The 21,121-nt window shown below is 36.1% G+C and overlaps 1 protein-coding gene across 5 annotated transcripts in view; it reads right to left on the bottom strand.

Annotated features, from left to right (window-relative positions):
- Positions 1 to 21,121, bottom strand: part of PDE10A (phosphodiesterase 10A) — a 169,170-nt gene that overhangs the window by 16,768 nt on the left and 131,281 nt on the right. For 2 of the 5 annotated variants that reach the window (XM_064708656.1, XM_064708653.1), the window contains exons 8-17: positions 20,654 to 20,704; positions 18,777 to 18,835; positions 16,156 to 16,207; positions 12,496 to 12,638; positions 10,239 to 10,331; positions 9,482 to 9,668; positions 7,977 to 8,119; positions 5,919 to 6,002; positions 3,383 to 3,533; positions 571 to 726 (exon numbers count right to left, since the gene is read on the bottom strand). In XM_064708656.1, coding sequence (XP_064564726.1) covers positions 571 to 726; positions 3,383 to 3,533; positions 5,919 to 6,002; positions 7,977 to 8,119; positions 9,482 to 9,668; positions 10,239 to 10,331; positions 12,496 to 12,638; positions 16,156 to 16,207; positions 18,777 to 18,835; positions 20,654 to 20,704 — 1,119 coding nt within the window. Of the gene's footprint in view, positions 1 to 570; positions 727 to 3,382; positions 3,534 to 5,918; positions 6,003 to 7,976; positions 8,120 to 9,481; positions 9,669 to 10,238; positions 10,332 to 12,495; positions 12,639 to 16,155; positions 16,208 to 18,776; positions 18,836 to 20,647; positions 20,705 to 21,121 lie in introns of all 5 variants that reach the window. The other 3 variants (XM_064708652.1, XM_064708654.1, XM_064708655.1) reach the window with 3 other exon arrangements.

Below are 21,121 nucleotides of genomic sequence, written 5' to 3'. Positions count from 1 at the left end.
ACAGAATGATGTAATGAAATAAGTTTACAATTTTCATGCATGAAAAATTAACATGTCCCCTTTCATGCCACACAGTCAATGTTCACAGAATTTATTACAGCGGGTTTTCAAGTTTCTCACACTAAGTTTTGCCAGTACTTCATTTTTTATTCAAAATTTCAGGATGGTTGAAGACTTTGTTGAAATACATTATGACAAAAAATATATGCATCAGAGAAAATTATTTTTCATTTTCAAAGTTACTATTCCACATGGTCATAGGAAAAGCCTCTAGAGACCAGAAGCAAAAAGCTTCAAAGGCAAGCCATAAGTAAAGACCTTCAAATAAAAAATATTTTTATAAGCTCAAGATTTTGAGAAAGCTGTGTTTTGCACTATTCTTGAATCCTTGGGTTGCTAATTGTGAAACCTGGCTTGCTGTAATAAATCTTCTACTCATCTAAATGAGTACTATAATAGAGAAATTAAACCAAGCATGCTTCAGCAAAATCTATTTATTTGGCAATGATGTGACTCCTCTTTCCACCACTGGACACTAATGCACAGAACACACAATTTCAAAAATCCTACCTGCAGGATGGACACAGTCTGTGAGAAGTGGTGCTGTTCCATCGTTGATGTCGAGTAGAGAGCAGCTAAGGGGTGATCAAATTTTTGAAGATAGCTGTTGCTGTAACCTCTGTGATCCAGGTCGTGACACAGGCATGCAACTAAAAGACCCTTTCGCTACAAAAAAAATGGACACAAGCATGAAAGGCAAGATGTATTTCTTGCCCCTAGATGTCACTCTCTACCCAAAATACTGTAGAAGTTGCAGTATGCTAACACAGCCTTCAAACAGCTCATGTAGAAATATCCTTAAAAATGAGAGAAACATGACAGTAAGGACATGCTGAATTAAAATTCTTGGTCCAACTGTAATTAGGTTATGCATTTAAAAATCGTTGTTGGACAGTTACATACTATTGGATGAACTGTACTTCAGAAGAAATCTGCATTTTAAACCATCTGGTTATCCACGGAATCCTTACCATGTTTATTAAAACAATAAAAATAACAGGTATTGAGGGAGAAGAAACATACAAAATGTATGATCTGCTGGTCAAAACAGGTGCACTGAAGTTCAATGCCAGATCTGCTCTGCAACAGTCCTAGAGATGTTGCAGAGCAGATCTGCAACATCTGCTAGTAGGGATTTTTCCCTAGGAAAAAACTAGTTCCAAATTTGGAGATTTCCCTCCAAATCTCCTAGTAGGGTTTTTTCCTAGGAAGTCACCAACATGAGTCATGGACAATGCTGGACAATGAAATTGTAAACAAATAAAGACAATCAGTGGGTTTTTCATATAATTAATCCTTAATATCCTGATAAAATGGAGTCCCTGAAATCTCCTTTTCAAAAGATTTTCACACAGCTTATGTGTTTGGAAAAAAAATTCATTAATGTTTATGACTGTCACTGTTTTCATGAAGTATCATGAAAGTTTCTTCAGAGACCCAATATCTTATAATTGGTTCTGGTGAGTGTTCAGTAAACAAGGATAAGGTTATAAAATTAAGCAGAAAAAGAATATTAATTAGCCATCTATAAAGTCCACAACATCCAACCTGGATACTACATGAAGAGACCCATGAGTCTGTGGAAAAATAGCAATGATGCAATTAGAAATTCTATCACAGAATTAGAAATTAGATCACAAAAATACAACATGTGCAGAAAGGCTGTAGCAATGCTAACCGTAATTCTGATTTTGAGACATTCACTTCTGTTTTGAGTGAGATGTTTTCAATACTGCATCTTGTGAAGTGTACTTTTAAAAAGCATATATAACGCACAGTGATGCAGCAGCACGTGTCCACACAGATCCTCAACAGAGGCAGAACTCTTAGGAACATAACACACACCTCTAATGCTTGATGTTGTTCAGTAACAGCTTGTCCCAGTCTCCATGTCTCAGAAAGTCATTCTTGTCTCAGTCCTTCAGGATTATACAATGCACAATAACAGTGCTCTTGTCCTTGTGCCTATTTCGGTACCTGTTTGGATCCCAAATCCTTAACCACCGCATTTTTCTCTATTTTTCTGCCAATCAGTGTCTCCTTTACAGTGTTTTATCTTCCCATCTCTAAACCTACTGAGGTTCACATCAGCATCCCTCACCTGAGGTCAGCCCATCCCTAGACACCCAAACTTTCTTTCAGCAGTTTCCTGTATTCTTGTTGGATTCATCTCCAGCAGCAAGAAAGGAGACTGCTGAAAAGAGCTGGAACATAGACTGGGGATAAGACACTCAAACAGATGAAGGCTGGCTGGAGTTTGCAGGGAAAAAAGACTTTTCCATCTCTCCTAAGAGCTGTCTCTTTTGCTCTCCCTTTCTTTCTTACTCTCCACCTCCAAAGAGATGGGGCTTACTACTTGGTTAGTAGTGAATATTGTCAGAGCTTTGTACTCCACAGACTTTTTTTTTTTTGTTAAAGTAATACTCATTTCATTTTCAGACTTGTATAGCTTGACCAAATTCCAGCATATGCCTGGCATATGCCACTTTTGCATTTCAGTGTCAATTTTCAAGTCTCTGCTTTACAGCAGGATAAACTAGACCTTTTCAAATGAAAGCTCACCAAGTTTCATTTTACTCTTATACACTGCCCAAAACTTTGATTTCTACTAGCATATCTCTTTAAAAGAGCCAAACAATTGTGCCTGGAATTTCCCCAAATGAATCACCTTGAGGAAGTTAACAGAGCCTGGAAAATTACAGCCCAAATGGATAATATTTGGCAGAGTTATACACAACTGAAAAAAAGTTCTCCAAGTCAGAATTTTCATGCAACATTAATTAGAGACAGTACTCCCTGTTATACCATAATTCAGAAGAAAAACAAGTGACAGTTGTCCATACTGTGTATTAACATTCTAAGCCTTCCATTTTACTAGTTATCTTTTCCACTTAGTGATCAGTTAGGAGTTTGGCTCTTTTCCTTTACTCACATACGTCAGCTGGCTCTGCAGCCCCTGTCCTCCTATTCAGGAAACCTTCCAGACCTCACAGGATTCATGATCCAGGGTTTTCCTCCCTCACAGAGGGACAGATCTGACAGTTAATGTGGCTGTAAGTGGACAGGGAGAACCCCAAAACTTAGACATGGATTTATAGCAAATCAACCACTGCTTTTTACGGGGCAGTCCTGAAAAACATGACTAGGTTTAGGAATCTGAGTAATCATCTTCCCTCAAACTCTTTACTCACGTCCATTCCTCCATGAAGACCTTTACATACACTCAGTCGGAGTTGACAAAAAAACTCTAGCACAGAAAAGGTACTTGAACAACAACTGACAGCTCTGATGAGGTGGTAACTGATACCAGTATGTCATTTACCTCCAGATCAGTGAAAAGCCCCTGGTTGTTCTGCAGTATGGCATACATGCAATGGGCAACAGTAACTGCATGCTTCCAGTTGTGGTAGGGCACGCGGCGATAGTTCTTCTTTACAGACATAGTAAATCTGCACAGCTTCTCAAGTTCAAAGCTAGGAAGAAAATAATTTGGTCAGAGACAAGACATAGGAACAGGAAAAACAACCAGCAGAGGACAAATGATGGTCTTTGATTTATCCTTCTTGCTAGGATTGACTCGCACTGTGGATGACTAATTGAATGACATGAAGAGTCACTTGAGTTTGGCAAGGACAGAGGAGCGTGGATGCCTGACAATGCTCTTGGTTTAATCTGTTAAATTTGAGAACATAAGTCATGCTACCCAGCTCAGTCAATACAATTGCATGACCTTCCCTGCTCCCAGAAGCTTGAAGTGGTTTCTTCCAATTGCTTATTCAACTTGAAATATAGTACAACTCCACATCTAATGGACAATTTGAAAACATGATTTGCAATCAAAACAGAAAATTCAGGGATTTTTAAATAAAGGATCCAAAAGAAATAAACATGATTAAATAGAGGTGCTCCATATTGACATTGTGAGAAGTGGAAGATTTTATTTTTCCAGTATTTGTAGAGTTTTTCTGCCAGTGTAGACTCACAGACAGAAATTGACATCTCACGGTTTCTTCACTTCTCACCAAACAATATTTTGTTAAGTCCTAAATAAATGAATTTTTCCCTCATAAAAAGGCAATTTTCCTTCATTCCATTTTTTCTCCTGCTGCAATTTGACTTTCTTTTTAAGTTCCATGTTTTATTAATTTCAGGAAATTATCAATTTTTTATAATTTCAGGAAAGAGGTGCTAATGTTCTAGTTTTGCAGTACCTGTGGGGTGAGGAAGAAAATGTCAATGTCTCTGATCTATGTGTAAAAATGTAAGCACATCCACTACATGGAAACAGGCAGAAACGTGTATTTCTACAGTTGTGTGCTGAGCAACATAATTATTATTCTCAGCCTTAATCTAACATTAGAAAAAACAGAGGCATATTGTCTTTCAAAAAACTTTAACCTTTCTTTTTTAATTTTAGAAAGTCAGACAGCGATAGAACTATTGTTTAAATAGTACACTATAATTCAGAATATCACAATAGTCACTTTCAATCTCAATTCAATGGTTATTACACAATTGTACAATTATAGCCAAAGGAAAAAACATTATCTGTGATGCCTCAACATAGAATACTACTAATTCATCCACTGCTGTATTTTGAACTTGATTGGGCAGTAAAGTATTATTTCTTCAGAAAAAAAAAAGGAACGAGTATGATAGGCTTTACTCTGAAATCCTCCCTGACAGGACAATTATACATCACACAGGTAAATACTTTAGGGCACAACCTTATTTCTCAATATATTAAAATCAAATTCAAGTCCTGAATTTTTTTGTTTTGTTTCAAAGGTTTGAGAAGTTTTGCTCTTTCAGAAATTAAATACAAGTCCTGTTCCAACAGTCTCCTTTTCAAATATTTTTCTTCACTTTTGTTTCCCTAATTTTATATGTGAAAGCTGAAGCTCATTTGAAAAGCACTAAGTAGATATCAATTCTTTCTCATCAAAGCTACATGTTGAAAGGAAGAGATTGGGAGTCAGAAAGGGAGGAGAACAGAACCAGACTGAAAATATAAACCCCAACCCTGCATCCACAGCCATTCAGTCTGGAATGGAAACAAGCTAACTACACTGAGCAGTAGAGAACTGTGTTCAGAAGAGTCACCCACATTCCAGCATTGAGGAAGACTGAGAAAGATCCTCTGTTTTGACTACACGTTTTGAGGGCATCAATTCAGTCAGCAAAATGAAATGCCAGCAAACATTTCCTGAATGTTGCTCCCTTTTGTAGGAACATACTTCCCCTTTCCATTGACCATCCATAATTTGGAGCAGCTCCTTTCTTTTAGCAATGGGCAGTAATTACCCAACTACTGATCTTAGTAATGATAAAGAACACAGAGAAATGACATCAAATGAAGCACTTAATTTAAAAATAATTCACTTCCATAATTAATGCACAACTATGTAAATAACTGATTCATTTAGCAACATAAGATTTGATCTTGGTTTACTTTCACCATATACATTACTAATTTCAGCAACTATATACTCAAAAAAATCAGTTTTCATGCACTTTCTCTCCTTTCTCTTTTTTGGGAAGAGTACTTTTTTGTTGCCTTTACCATCTTCTGTCTGAAAAGCAAAATCATCTCAGAACCAAACAATTTTTTTGTATATTAGAAGGAAAACTTTTAGGAAGATATCATGAGTTCTTTAACCTCACTGTTCCCAGATTTTGTTAACTAAGGACCAAGAAGGTGGGACAAATCCCCAGACTGTTTATTACAGTCCTATAAAGACCAAACAGAGCAAATAATCAAAGAAAACAGACCTTGAATTAGGAAGTCATTATCTCAAAAATTATAAGTAAATAAACACAGACTTAACAATTAAACAAAGAAATAATATACTTCATACCAGGCTGTCCCACAGGACTGGTGAACCATGTAGACAAAAATAGCAGGCCAAACATCTTCATATGGACTGATATCAAAATGGTATCTAAGAAGAAAGTTTCAGTTTAGAAAAGACAAATACCTTTTCATTGCAAAACAAGTGAAAAACAAGTGAAAATGACTAGGAAAGGTATATTCAGCAAGAGTCACTGCTCTCTGAATACACCCAGAAAGCTGAATTTACACGTTATATTTTTCAGTAATGTCAAGTTATGTACTCCTGCTAAGGTCAATGAAACTATGCTCATAGCTTCAAACAATCATTTAGTAATTTATGTTGGAAAAGACTCTTGTGATGGAGTCCAAAAACCAGCCTTTGGCTTTGTTTACATAATAAAAACATATATCTTTACCTAAGAATCCACAGATTAAGTAATAGACCAAAAAAAAAAATCTCAGGAACAATGAGAGGTTTACAGGCATTCCTAAAATATTCAGGACCTTCTTCCCAGAAATAGTAAAGATGGTGTCTCTAATCATATATTTACTGGCCTTTTTTCCAATAATTTCTACCATAAATTGCAGGAGAGATGCTCTAATTTTGATATAGGAAAAAATCAGTTTTTACTGGCTAATAGAAATCAAGCTAAAACTTCAAAAATTTAACATTTAATACCTCATCTTTAATATTTTATTACCTGAAGACTTCTCCCCTCCCCTGATAACAATACTGAGGCCTAATTTTAGGGACCCAGGACAGAACTGTTTTTCCTTCAATTATTAATTAACCCTTTCCCTGCACTTTCTATGCTGCAAGTCCTATTTTTTTTCTCCATGGAACCTTAACTGAACACACTGAACAGCAGAGCGGCTTGTGAGAGGAATGAAGGTAGTTGAATTGCTTGGAAAATGATGAAATGTATTCTACTTGAACTAAAGGATGCTAATGTAATTTAGAATGAAACCTGTCATCTTTGCAAGTAAAATTCATTTTTGCTGAGGAGGTGGGTTATATAATATCACCTAACAAAGCACAAGAAATTGTATTACAAAGAATAAGCTTATATTAGGGTGTAATCCTGCAAGCTGTTAATGCTCTGGCATTCAAGCAAATCACTTCAGCATGTAATGAACTTTAACTATAAGCAGTCCCTTTTAAACCCACAGGCTTTCACATCACTCCCAGCTACAATGCTCAGTGCTCAGTGAGCTCTGGAGTTGAGGTTTAAAAAGACAATTTAGGTTTTGTGACTCAATAGCTGATTTTAGGCACCTGGTTACTAGAGTAGAATTTATTGTGCTGGACCAAAACCAGTGAGTTAAAAATGTGATGCCTCCCGTTGTTACTGTTGAGCGGGGATTGGCCAGTAAAATGCAGCTAGAGGTTCATCTTCAGCATACAGCAGCTGAAAATAACTCAATTATGTCAAAGAAACCCTAAAAGGCTGGATGGGAAATCCACCTCCCGAGTTAGACTGCAACTCTACCCTCTAGCCCCTGGGGTATTTAAACCTGAATTATCATTTTCCCCTTAATCAATAAGCACAAGCAGGTGTACAACACACACACACTCGAAACTCACAATAAAACCAAACACCCCCTACATATAGGCCTCCAAAAATCAAACCAAAAAACACACACAACCCATAAAACCCCATGACTGAGCTGGGAGAAATATGTTTAATTCTACAACATATCTAAGGGGATGAGATCGTGCATTTGGTGTTAAATACAGATGTTCCAAGCTCAGCTTTCTATCTGGCTCTGAGCTGATGGGGACTTAGGACTACAGGAATGAAAGCTCATCTCTACAAATCCGAGGTAAAAACTAATGCTTAAAAAGCAACTACTGCATCTGCCCATGCCTGTGGAAAAATTCTGAGTACGTACAATTTTATATCTTTGATGGCTAAATTTTGTTCATGGATCATTAAGTATAGCTAAGTATAAGAAAGCCAGAGATAAAACCACCATGATATTGCTGTAGCTCAAACTGCTTCCTAAAAAATACCCACTACGAATAAGAAAAAAAAAATTAACAGGCTATATACAACTGCTGCTACATTAGAAAAATACTTACAGCTCAATTTCTTTATAAATATGTGGAGGCAGTGTACAGTGCATGAGGTTTTGCCACTCTTCTGCTGTACAAACACTATGGTAGGATAGCTTCTCCATCGTTACACGGTAAATGCACTCTGAATGACGAATTCTGTGGTACATCTGAAAAAGTAAAGTCATCCATGAATGTGGAATTCTAATAAAGACAAAAATTACTTCCTGTATTCAAAAAATGATTATTACAATATACATCTGCAGAAATGTTAGTGCTTTTGGCTGCACAACTTCACACATTAGAAAAGCGACAGATTACACTGAATTCAGTACTTCTGGGAAACCTGCTTACCTACTCACTCAGTAAATATCTAAGGCTTAGCTGACTTTTAATTGCATGTGAGGTCTCCCAAGAAAAACAACCCAAGTTCAGGAGTCAAAAACAGAGCTAAGCCCCTTGCAAAATTCTGACAGAAAACCTATAACAGGACACACAATTCATATTTTCTGCCACTGCATGAATTCTGTTCATTGGTACAAATTACTGCTATCTCTGCACAGTAAAAATATGTGGAATATTTATCATAACTACATTACTATCCAGTATGAAAAATAAATACAGTTAATTACTGAGAGTTTCAGACATGGCATGGTTTGCAAACAAGTGGGGACACAACAATGTACTAGTTAAAAAATCCTCTGCACATTACATCCCGAATGGCAACGTTCACTATCTAAAAGTAGTGAACTCACACACAGCTAAAGGGTACATAGTGCCAAGTGTAATTTATATACAGGCCATTCTACCTGCCCTGATCCAAGTGAAACAACTTGATGCACCTGCTAATAAAACTTGCTGTCCCAGTGTACCACCAGGATGCTATTGGTAAAAGTAATTAATGTAAATCACCAGGCTTAAGTGGCATTGCATTTTATCTTATCTCCCATTAATATAACTCAGTTTTTCTGCATTGCATTTTTACTGAATTTATTATTTTACTAAATTTTTATAGTTATATAGTAATGATCATTATATTGCTTATGTTTCCTACAGGCATAGTAAATTTTGAGATGATAAAGGTTTGAGGAAAAAAATAGCTACCTAATCTTATCTAGAAGCATGGATAATTATAAGTATACACCATGGCATATAAGGGTAAAAATTGATCTTTAAGTATTAAGAATATGGAATTGAGAGAATATACAGCATATTTCCATTACCCAATTAAATTTATAAAATGTAATTCAAATTCATAAAAGAAATAAGAATCATATTTTTTTTAGTGGTAAAGAGAAGACATATAATACACATTTCAGAGCTTGCTCTCTCATTTTAGCTACACAAAATTGATATATTCAGATTATGGTTGTTTCAAATGAAATCCCTATCATCCTCTTAAAATAGAATTACTCACCAAGGAATACAGCGCTAATTCAATGAAATAGACTTACAAATCATTTTAATAAGCTGTAACATCAAAATACTTAAGAATTCTCGTTATAACGTACAAAACCGTAAATAAAACTTACATTAGCACAGTGTAAGGCTAAAGCACAAAAGACTGCAAACATTTTAAAGTTGTTCTCATCAGTTTTAGAGAAGGCACTTCCACTTATTTTGTTCACCATCTGCACAACACCTATTACACTTCCTCGGCTCACAATAGGCATGCACAGGATATTTCTGGTTGTGTAGCCTGTGTAGAGGTCTACTTCTCTGAAGAGCCACAAAGGAAAAAAGAAAAAGAGAAGAGTTAATATCAATGCGTATCTATTCCTTGATTCTCAGAAATGTTGATGTACAATATACTTAATAATTTTAAAGTAGACCTAATTAGTACCTGCAAGAATTTCACCCTCAAAACCTTCAAATATTTTTATCTACTGTGCCATACTTAAAAAGAACTTTTTAATCCTTTTTCTTAATTTGCAGGACATAGATTTAATATTGCCTCAAACATAGAGTTAAAGAAGATTTGAGTATTCTCAGTTCTCTGTTAGTGAACTGTTTTTCTCTCATGAAACTAATGAGATTCCAGGGACACTAATAATGAAACTTGGTAACAATCTAAATAAATGTTTCTCCATTATATTAAATGTGAAAAAAACCCACTTTTATTTGTATCTTAAAATTATCTCTGATGGCTGAAGCATTTAATAAACATCTCTAATTACCTCTGCATCAGAGGACTACAGCTCCATGAATGAATCTCAATATGAAATTTAAGTGGTAATTTTATGTAACAGATTTAATGAGCTATCTTCCCTCCAATGAAGAGCATCCTACCTGTTAAAGCGTGGGTCTGCATAGGCATCAGGGATGTTAAGGACTTCTCCTGTTCGTGCCACTTGACCAGCTATTCCTTTTTCTATAGAAAATCTGGAGAAAATAAAAATGTGTATTAGCCAAATTATGGAAAGCACATTTTTCTAGTGGAGTCTGTCTTGGGCACAGTAATGGATGTTCCCAACCAGCGCCATTTTCTTGCTTTGAAGAGAAAAATCTTACAACAACTAGTAGCACATAATAGAACAAAAAGCACATCCTAACAGATACTTTCTGAAAACATTTTATATAGCTATACAGTTTAATACAAAACATGACATAACATTACCATTTCAGTGACGAAAGTTCAAAATCTTGAATAACCCAGGAGGTTATCCCTAACAAACATAACATTTGTACAGAACTCAGACTTGTGTTTACACTTAAAAGATATTGATTTTATTATTACTTTATTATTATCCATTGCTTCTTTTGACACAACAAAGAGAACATGGAACTTGTTTCTTTGGGTGGTGTATATGTGTGGATTTGGTAACAAAATTTTGGAAAAAGACCAGTGGAAATTTCATAGCACAACATTATATGGATTTTTCCATGGGAATAGGAATGACTAGCCTGTTTCATGACAATCAAACAATGCCATGGTACCGTGTCCCTTAATCACCACAGGAAAGTTAAACACAACAAACATATTCCTAAGTTGTATCACAAAAACCTGTACGTTTTTCTTGTGAGTAAATAGTTTTTCAATATTTCGACATTAAGCAGTTATGACATAAAAGCAAAAGATAATTTATAGAGAAAAACACGTAAAAAGAAACATATTGGAACACTTTCAAGTCTAAATGTACCCTGATAGTACCCTGGTGCCTGTATTGAAGTTAGTGATTAAGCTGTCAGGATTTCACCCTGCACACCTGACTTTAAGTTAGATTTTTCTGTTGCTTCTTATGATAGGTACATCACACCAGTTTAAGACTCCTTCCTGATGACTCACTCAGTGTCACTTTCTTACAGATATTTAAGTTGCACTTCACTTTCAGTATACAGTCCCTGTGAAATAGCTCACACCCTTGCACTTAGAATCAACATTTCAATAACATACAGAGAAGACAGAAAGATATAAGCAAGAAAAACAATTATCACGAAGGAGTATTAAAGTGCATGTTAAAGCAGGCCATCTTCTTTAATTTACACCACCTCCTTGCTTGTCAGTACGCAAATTGCACCAATTTTTATTCCTTCCATTCTCACTCACACAATGGTAAGTGGGAGTAAGTTTGTCTAAAGGAGTCTTAGTGAACACATGAATCACATCTCATATTGGCCCAGAACTTCATAAGTATAAGGAGGAAATGGAAAAAGTTCTGATAAAAATCAGTGCTGAATATTTTAGGAAAATTTTAGCACAGGATACATACTCATAAAATTATTTACTTTTAAGAAGCTGAAAATCTGAGACCTGTAGGCCTTTGAAAATCTTAGTCTGGTTCTATTAAGGATTCATAATTTTTGAAAAATGAAAAATATTATATTTACTTTGTTAAGCCTCTTTCATTAAAAAAAGTGCGTAATTATAAAAATTAGGTACCTGTGATATGAAGCAGAAATACACATAACTTTTAGTCAAAGAATCCTTTCTAGTCATTACCAGACAATACACTTTCTCAAATTCACCACTTCAAGCATTTTCAGTATCACAATCAATTTAAAGTTTGAAAATCTAAATTCACATGAGAAAATCAAAATTAAATTACTGAGCTTGAAATCTTCAAATTGAATGACCATACTGATAATCCATACTCAATTCTGCATTTGCCTAATCCATCCATAAGAAGTACAAATTGTGATTTCCTTGCTTTGGATGTGCTGGAATCGCCAAATTTTAATTCCTCTTGGGAACCCTCTTGGGAAAAAAAGTCCCAAACTGGCAGACTATGGATTAGGTGCACTATTACCTGCACCTTTACCTACCTCAGAACACCTCTGTTTTTTTCCCAACATGATTTCCAAAAGGACCGCCTCCGGAAGACGGCATTTCCAGGAGTGACGTTATAGCTTCAGAGACGCTGTTTCGATGGCACTGCAATGTCATTCCCAGAAGTACTACCTTCTGGAGGCGGGTCCTGGTGGGAATGATATCACAGTATGACAAGTATTGTCAGGGTACCTGCAGATAGGCACAGAAACTGGGTAATAAAATGCCTGCATGTCCATAGCTATAATGAAACTGCACTCTTCTGCTAGCTATTCTTACCTTATTTCTTTGGTCTTCTTGAAGACAGGTTTCCCATCATTTTCTTCTCCAATATCAAAAAGGTCTGAATACAGCTCCTTATTTTTGTGGTCAACCTGGAAGAGTGCACACCTATCTGCATTCACCAGGTTTTTTGCATATATCTATAGACAAAAAACAAAACTAGAGTTAACGGTCATGAGTTGGATTATCTCCAGTCATTTATCTGATAAAAATATACACCCCTGTAAAAGTTTTGAGAAGCTGTCCAGTATGGAAATCTTTTTGAAGGAGCAATCTTATTATAATACAATTCAGAAGTAAAACCTTGAATTCAATATTTTCTCTGTAAATTTGAGCACGCTCTTCAAGAAATGCAGGAATATCTTTAGAGACATGAAAGTTTCCCCCCAAAAAATAGGCTTTCCTGTTTAATTGTTTTTTAAGGCTTTCCAAAATAGTACCTTTCTTCCCTCTATGTTCAGACACTATTCACCCTAACTTGATTTTAAATAGATAAGTTAGATCCAAACCTAATGGCAATTTTGCCTTTTTGCTTTCATTGTCAATGCAAACATATTGGTATTTAATATCCAGCAAAGACAGAGACAGACATAACAGAGAATATAGTGTTTTCTTCTAAAAATCTAAGTGTGCCTGTAAAAAACAATGACCAAATGATCCTTGTGGGTCCTTCCCAAGTGAGAAATATTTTGTGGCACTGTGATTCTGTCATTAGAGCTATCATTGTGGATTACCCAATGCAGAGGGATAGGAAATGACTGTACCCTCTCCATGTCAGGGACAGTACTTGCACAAGAGACGAGACTTAGAAATTGTGCAAGAACTAACCAAAGCCCAAAGGTACCAGCCACAGCCAAGTATCACAGCACAGCAACAGACTTGCATGGTCTCTATCTTACTTTGAACCAACTAGTTTTATCTCAGCAAAAATAACTCCCAGAAGCACTGACTGTCAGAACAGAATCTTGTCTTGAGAACACAGCAGCTATCACTGCTGTGAAGTGTTTCTCAAACATACAATAGACTTTCTGAGAAAAAGAGGGAAAAGTGAGACAAAAATCAAAGGATCACTGTGTTACGATGCCAATACACAGGCACAAGAACCTTCTCTATCCAAATCAGATAGGTCTTCTGTGTTTCTTATTTGCTCAGAAAGTACAGTAACTTCATGGTAGAGAAGGATCTGAGGTGAAACTCTATCCACTCAGTCATTCAGCTACAGAAAGAGGATAACAAAATCTTCATGTGCAATGCATGCAGTTGGTATGTTTTAAGGATTCATAAGACTTCCATATGAATCACCTTCCCCAGCCGTTCTCTCTTGTATTCCAAAAAATAGAAACAAAACAATGCAGATGGACAAATATTGAGCACTAAAAAACCTATATGAGATGAAAAATGATTGAGAGACTCTAGTTCTATGCCATAGGAAGGAAACTGCACAGATACCATCTAGCCCAAGTCCATAACTTGGAGGGCCCTCCCATACCAACTGAATCTCTGTTTAGGAAGATTCTGTTGTCTTCTACTCCATTTACTCCATCACAACAGAAAAGTCAGGGAGACTGCAATCTCAGAGGTAAGATTTGTGCATTTTTTTCCCCCCTAGAGCATTAAGAAATTTAAAGACCTTAACCACTCGGATTGCTTATTGTTTTGCTCAAAAGAGAGTGAACAGAAACTGCCAAAAGGACAAGGGGTCCAGTAAATGCTTCTATTCAGATACTGTTTCATATTTTTTTGTAAAATCTACAGCACAGAGTTGATTTTATACAATTAATCTTTTGTGGTTTAATGCGTATGACTCAAGAACTTACCTTGGTCATGACTCATGCTTTTCAAAAATGATTACTTAAACAGTACTAATTGAGAAATAGTTAATGGGATGAGAGAGTTTTACTTCTATAAATCCCTTGTTCAAATCCTGACCAGTGGTTGAAAGAGAATATGAGTACAAAAAGTGTGTTCTGCACTGTCAGGGAAGCCAGGGAGCACTGTTTGCATAAGCTGCTTGTAACTGCTCCAGCAGAAGGGCAAGAAAATTGGTAAGGCAACTTAAACTTTTACTTCCCTTCCTTGCATTTACATTCAAAAACACCTTTATATCACTAGCTTTGCTCAGAGATTTTTATGAAAATAAAAATGAAAAGAATGGAAAGAAACACACATAATTTTTCTTTAGTATTGCAGGAACAAATCAAACCATAAGTACAATCACTAAAGGGCAAAATAGCGAGAAGTTCTCAGTTTCTCGAAAGAAACTGAGCTCTGGTCTTTTCTCACAGTGAGATACAGAATAAGCCATAACATGATAAAAGGACGCTCCCATAAAATGGCAGTAAATGTACAAACTCATAATTCAGCTAATTGGCTCAAGAAAGAGACAACAGCTACAGCTATAAAGGAAGCTGAGTATGAAACATCACACAGGTTAAAACACAGAATCATGATGCACCCAAGTGTTGGAAAAGATGATGAAAGAGTAAGCACATTTTACTGCCAATTGTGTTTCCACCAGATCTCTATTCACAGGGAAGAACAGTGAGGAATATCAATATTTGTTCTCAATGCCATATGTTATGTTGTACCAGTTCTTTTAAATGCTAAGCTATTTTTAAGAGGTTCATTTAAATTGGAAAAGTCAATTTTCAGAAATGTCCTATGTGCAGAATTCTTGACTGCGTACTAACTAGAATAACACACACATTGCAGAATATTTTCCATTACTAATTCACGTTTCTAAATAAAACCACTTTATTGTTGTTTACATTCTAACATTGCTGTCTTTGAATAGTCTAGCTAAGAATATCACTTTGAAGACTGGGGCATGCATCAGAGCATTGTTGAAAAGTAATTTTTTGAATGTGCAAATTTTAAACAATGGTAATCACAGACCTGATTCAGGTTTACACTTAGGAAAAAGAACTGCAGAATGCAATGAATGTGCATAAAGCTAAAAAGCGTAATTCACATGTCAAACACTCAAAACGTAATAAACAGCCAGTTCACCCACATTTGTTAACACTATTCAGGAAATAATTCTGAATTCAAAATTGATTTAGAAACTCATAAATTGCTTCTGAACAGTTCTTTAAGTATTAAATAGTTATTTCAATGGGAAGAACTAACCATTTGGCTTTAGTGGTTTCTATAAAACATTGACTGACTGTCACTCTAGTTATGGGTGTAGTTTTCCAAGGTCTTACACATCTCATTCAACCATTGGAAAAAATATCCCAGGAGTAATTTTTAAATTATATCCCCCTGCTACAGACAGTAATTTCTTCAGCAGAGTTTTGTAGCATGTAGCAAATTGAATTTAGAAGAAGGAATCAACATAACATACTAAAATAAAAAGAAAACCAGAAGCCTTTCTGTTACAATTTCCAAACTTTCTCAGAACGCAATAGTAAGCACTTAGTTCAGACACAGTGCTGTTTCATTCCTTATGAAAGCTGTGAACAGAAGTTGTTGCAAAAATGAGAAATCAAGCCATCCTTTACCACCTTTTCTGTATAGACATGTTTGTACTGTTTGTATTATGTGTTCGCTACAAACAGCTGATATATTTCAATGACATAATGTCTTCAAGGAAAGGAGAACGAAGGACTTTACTACCTACAACTAATAAACTTAGAGGTGAAAAAGACAACTTACCATTATATGTTCAAGTAGAGAATCTATTGCAACTATATTATCAAAATATGTTCTGCAGAGAAAGAGAAGTCAGTAAACATTGGCATTTAGTCAAACACTTCTCAAACTATTCCAGGGGCTCTTGTTTCACTACAGCTTAACATGGAGCCAGAAAAGGTGAGGACAAACCACTGCACCTTGAAAATCACTGATTGGCTTGCTACAGCACAAGGGAATTAAGAAATGGTCCTAGCTCTGTTCCCTTGAGCCATTATTTTACGGAATTGAGAATATGCTTTATTATACATAGAATTTGCTCTGTAGAAAATGGAAAAGACTACCAAATATTGCCTGCTGTGAACTGAATAGGCTCCTGCTGAGCAATACCAAGAATGCATCAAAATGCTTTGGCACCTCTAACACACTGAAAATTTTAAAAGTAGAAGAGAAAAGGAAAAGAAAAGAAGTAGAAAATGATGACAAAAAAATTTCTTTTAAAATACCAAAAATTGGCTAACTCTATCTCATATTATCTAATCCTTAGCACTAGTTAAAAGGCAACTATTTAAGAAACTCTTCATGAGTTTTCTCTATGAACAACAGTTGAAGTTGAAGAAAGGGAATGATCTTGTGACTTAAAAAATATACAAAGTTTTTTTAAAAAAAATCTCCGTTTCACAGTAAAGTGGTAACTGTTCAAGGACAGTCAAGAACATTGAAAGATAAAGGTCAAACTTATTAGTAAAAGAAGTCTAAATCTTCCACATGCCAAGTATTAATAACCCTCGGATTACAATGTTCCCAGCAGACAAAAGGCATTGTCCCGTGGCCTTGAATATATACACAGCTCAGTTCTGTTTGGGTCTAGTAGAAAGGAGATACAAAATACACTGGTCTGACATCATCAGGGGCATGAAGAGGTGGAGCACTGAATACTCTGCCCTTTCTAAAATGTTACAGAACATGTCCCGGTGACATTGCACAGTAACCATTTCCTCACTGAAAAGGAAATTCTCCTTCCATGTTAGAAAAGATACAGACTACTTCCAAGAGGAATCTAATTTATTTTCTTGCTGATACAAGTCTGTGCCTATATGAAGTTCATGAAGATATTATTAAATGATATCCCAGTTTTGTGTCTTAAAATACAAACTTTCTTCTTTCATTGAAACTAAAAACTCTAGGAAATTATAATACTCGCTAAGAATTATTCTTCTACAGAAAGGCATAATAAATATTTGCAGTACTTACTACTTATTATCTTAAAAACTTAAAACAACTACAAAATTTTTTAAAACAATCTCAATACTATGCTAGTTCAAGAAAAAAAATTGCCACTTCATAAATCTGGACAGATTAATATCGTTTTTGGTAAACTAGTTCAGTATGGATGTTAGCAACATAAAAGCACTCTGGAAAGGAATATAATGGTGCTAGACTTGTAAAAATGCCCTTTGGGAGATATGCTCTGAATCATGTTGAAATTTAAAAAAAAGGTCATCCTGAGGAAAAGTATGGAGAAACATCTGGATACAACCAGCTTGCCCGCCTTGCAAGGGGCAGACTCCTCCCTGTAGTTTATTACTCTCCCTTCCAGGTGGGTCAGCTTGGCTGCCTACATTCCTGAGCAATGGCATAGGAATCTGGGATATCCTCTAATCTCATCAGCTTGAGAACTGTTCATCAAGACCCACACAAGTGTTTGCAGCAAAAATACAAGACATCTCATTTTTCCACAGTATCATCACTACTTTGTGATGCACTTTCAAATTTTTCCTCCAACTAGTTTCATAAAACTCTGTTAAGCACTCCAGATCAATTTACCAGAAGTACAGCTCTGGTTTATCCTTTAATTTATTGGTTATCTTTGTCTTTAAAGATTCTTACAGCAGTGACAAACAAAAAGAGATGAAGGAAGAGCAGATCACCTAAGATACTAAACTGATTTTGCAAGTGTAAGCTCAAGCTTTCACACTCTTTCTGTGCTTTCAAATTAATATTGCCTTATAGTGACAAGAAATTAAAAGCAAACATATTACATGCAATAAAAGTCTTTGAAAATTAAAAGAGATCCTTCAGAAAATGAACAGGAAGAGCAACCATGTGGCAACCCTGATTCTTAAAGGATTTAACTCTGAAATCCATGTATTTATGAATACATGCATTCATATCCAAAATGTTGTTGGGAGAATAGGGGAAGCTGAAGCTTACTAAATAACTTGTTGTAAAGTCCTTTCATACCTTCTAAAATTGCCATGAGACACCAAGCCTATTTTTCATTACTAAAAAGATGGCCACATTTAACTCTGACAGAAGAGGTGGGAAAAAAGAGAGGAAAAAACCCCATGCAAAAGACCACAAGAATAAATAAATTCTGTGAGGTATAAATGAATGTGACATTTTCATCTGCACCACCACCACAAAAAAAAATTATGAAAGGGATACACCACTGCCACACATCCCACTTGTTCTTGTCCCTGTGCTGAAGTTTGCCCACCCTCTCAAGTGTGCCTCTGCACCTGCTTGTGAGCTACAGTGAGTGGCTTCCACTGCTGCTACTGAGTGAACACAGGTAGATTGGAAGAACCAGGCTAGAAAAGCTCACCAAAAAATCATGAGATTATCTTGCACATCACACTTACTTCGATACATCAAGCAAGAAGTCATTCAGTTCAGTCTGCTTGGCAAGGCCCCGGCACACCTGGAAGCACAGATCATAGAACCATTTGCTCCAGAACACTGATGCCACAGGGAAACTCAAGTCCCATCCCTTTAATTTGTATGAAAACAAAACACCAGTACTTGCGTGTGTGTGTACATACATGTGTATATATATATATACACACACACATATCTGCTACAGCACAGTATAAAATTAAAGCTGAATTTGTGTGCTGAGTTTCAATCTTAGCTATCTAGCTGCTGAGTTAAAACTGTGAAACACAAGTAAAATCTTTCCTAAGACTCACTTAAATCTGTTGGTTTTTACACTTGTTCATGCTGTCTCAAACGCTGTCACTGACTGTGATTATGGAATGAACATTTCCTTATCCAGACCCTCAGATCTTCTGAGAATGTCAAATATTTTGTTTCCCTTCTCCCTTACCACATTTTTGCCACTTTTTCCAGGCTGCAAAGTAGCATATAGACACAACTGTAGTCTGACATCAGACAAGTTTAACTAAGCTAAGCAGCAGATGATATATGCTCAACTCAGGGAGAAATCAGCATGAATATGAATACAGAAAATAGTATGCATACTTCTTTTTAGAAGCAAAATGTCAGATGAAGCAAAGCTTTCAACTTGTATTTGTACTTGACATATTTGCATACTCAGTATCTGAAACACAATTGTACATCTGTATATTACTAGAGCAAGCATTGAGGCCAAAAGTAAAAAAATCTCTACTGCTTGTACATTTTACACTCACAGAAGTATCACTTTGAATTAGTAATATCTTTCATCTGTGCAAAGTAGATACAAAATGCCAGGTCAAAACTCTTACATTCTTCTCTTGCAAAAAAACTTGGGAAGAGCAAGCCCTCTGCTTAGAAGAATGAAGAGAAATAAAAATGGACAAGCTTGAACTTAACTTTCCCTGTTGTGTTTTGTTAGATGTGAAAGGTTTCTCAATCAAGGAGAGAGCAATTCCTACACAGGTGAAGCTACAACTGCATGCAATTGCAGTTCTACTAGTGTGCAATAGCCTGTACCAGCTAATTCTGCCTAGATGGGAATGATCACCCCCAAGTCAGTGACTTCCAGCACAGAAGCAGAAAAGATTAGAGACTACAAGAGAAAAGCAGGAAGCTTTCTGCATGTCTTCCGACAAGTGTGTGAAAGACACCTTGAAAAAAAGAACGTCATGAATTTCCTCCTGGGAGTTGACAGAAGAATCTATTTTAGCATCTTCTCTGAGTTGACAGAATATGTTTAGTTTCAGTGTTACCATCCTCTGCTAGCTGAAGTAACAAAAGCTATTAGCAAAGCTGCTGGGGTTTGCTAGAGCAGCTTGACACTGAAGCTCCATTAGGCACCCAGCTAGGGACAGCATGAAGCATCCTTAGTGGCAGTAGTTACAGGACCACGAAGCAGCTAGTGAGGATGGCTTAAAATAGGCTTTGCTAGCAACACTTCATCATTTCAAACTGAATACCAAAGCAGGAGGAAAGCAACCAGTTAGCCTAGCAGTTGACTTTCTACAAGAAAAAGAAAACAAAACAATCCTGCAAAGTTGTTGTGATAAATCTGCTTTAATCATTATTTATCTAGTTTGTTCAAATTTCTTTCCTTTAGTACAAATATTGTTTGTTATTTGATCCATGATTGCAAGTGAGGAAAAACTAGTTCAACAAACACCAAAAATGTTAGCATATTTTTCCAGGTTCAAGGAATGGGCTCCAAGCAATGCTTTAGCAATGACCTCCAGTTAAATCTGAACACAGTCCATGCTCCTACGAAATACATTCTGGAAGACAAGATACAGAATAAAAAAAATGAAAAACCACTCACACTTACTTGTACTTGATGTATTGCTACTGAAGCCCATGCAAGATTTGCTGTTGCAACCTGCAACAAAAGAGAAGAAACTCTCTCTGAAGAAACCTTGAAAACTGCACATCAGTGACATGCATCTTTTCTCTATCTACCTGCTAAGCAAATTGACTGAGCTGTTTTAGACAATCAGGCAGTAACAATTTAAGGGAAGACAGTTATTTTGCCAAAGTCTCAATGTACTTGCAAGTGTTTCAATTTTAGAGCTTACCAATGGTTTTCAGAAGCAGCCATGAGCTCAAAAATACAACATCAAAACAAACATCTCATAAGCCGAGGGCTTTAAAAATTATACTGTTGAAAGACATCTGCCACAGAAATAAAATTTGCCTTAACAGCTTTCTGGAGCTGTATCTCTTCAGCAGTAGCTACTTCCAGCTGTAAACAGGCACTGTTTCTCTCATTACTGTTTTGGTGGCAGAAGAACCAGAC

The sequence above is a fragment of the Zonotrichia leucophrys genome, chromosome 3, assembly GCF_028769735.1.
Source record: "Zonotrichia leucophrys gambelii isolate GWCS_2022_RI chromosome 3, RI_Zleu_2.0, whole genome shotgun sequence".
NCBI classification, from domain to species: Eukaryota; Metazoa; Chordata; class Aves; order Passeriformes; family Passerellidae; genus Zonotrichia; species Zonotrichia leucophrys.
Note: the sequence above shows the minus strand (reverse complement) of the source record. Positions and strands in the feature narration are given on the sequence as shown.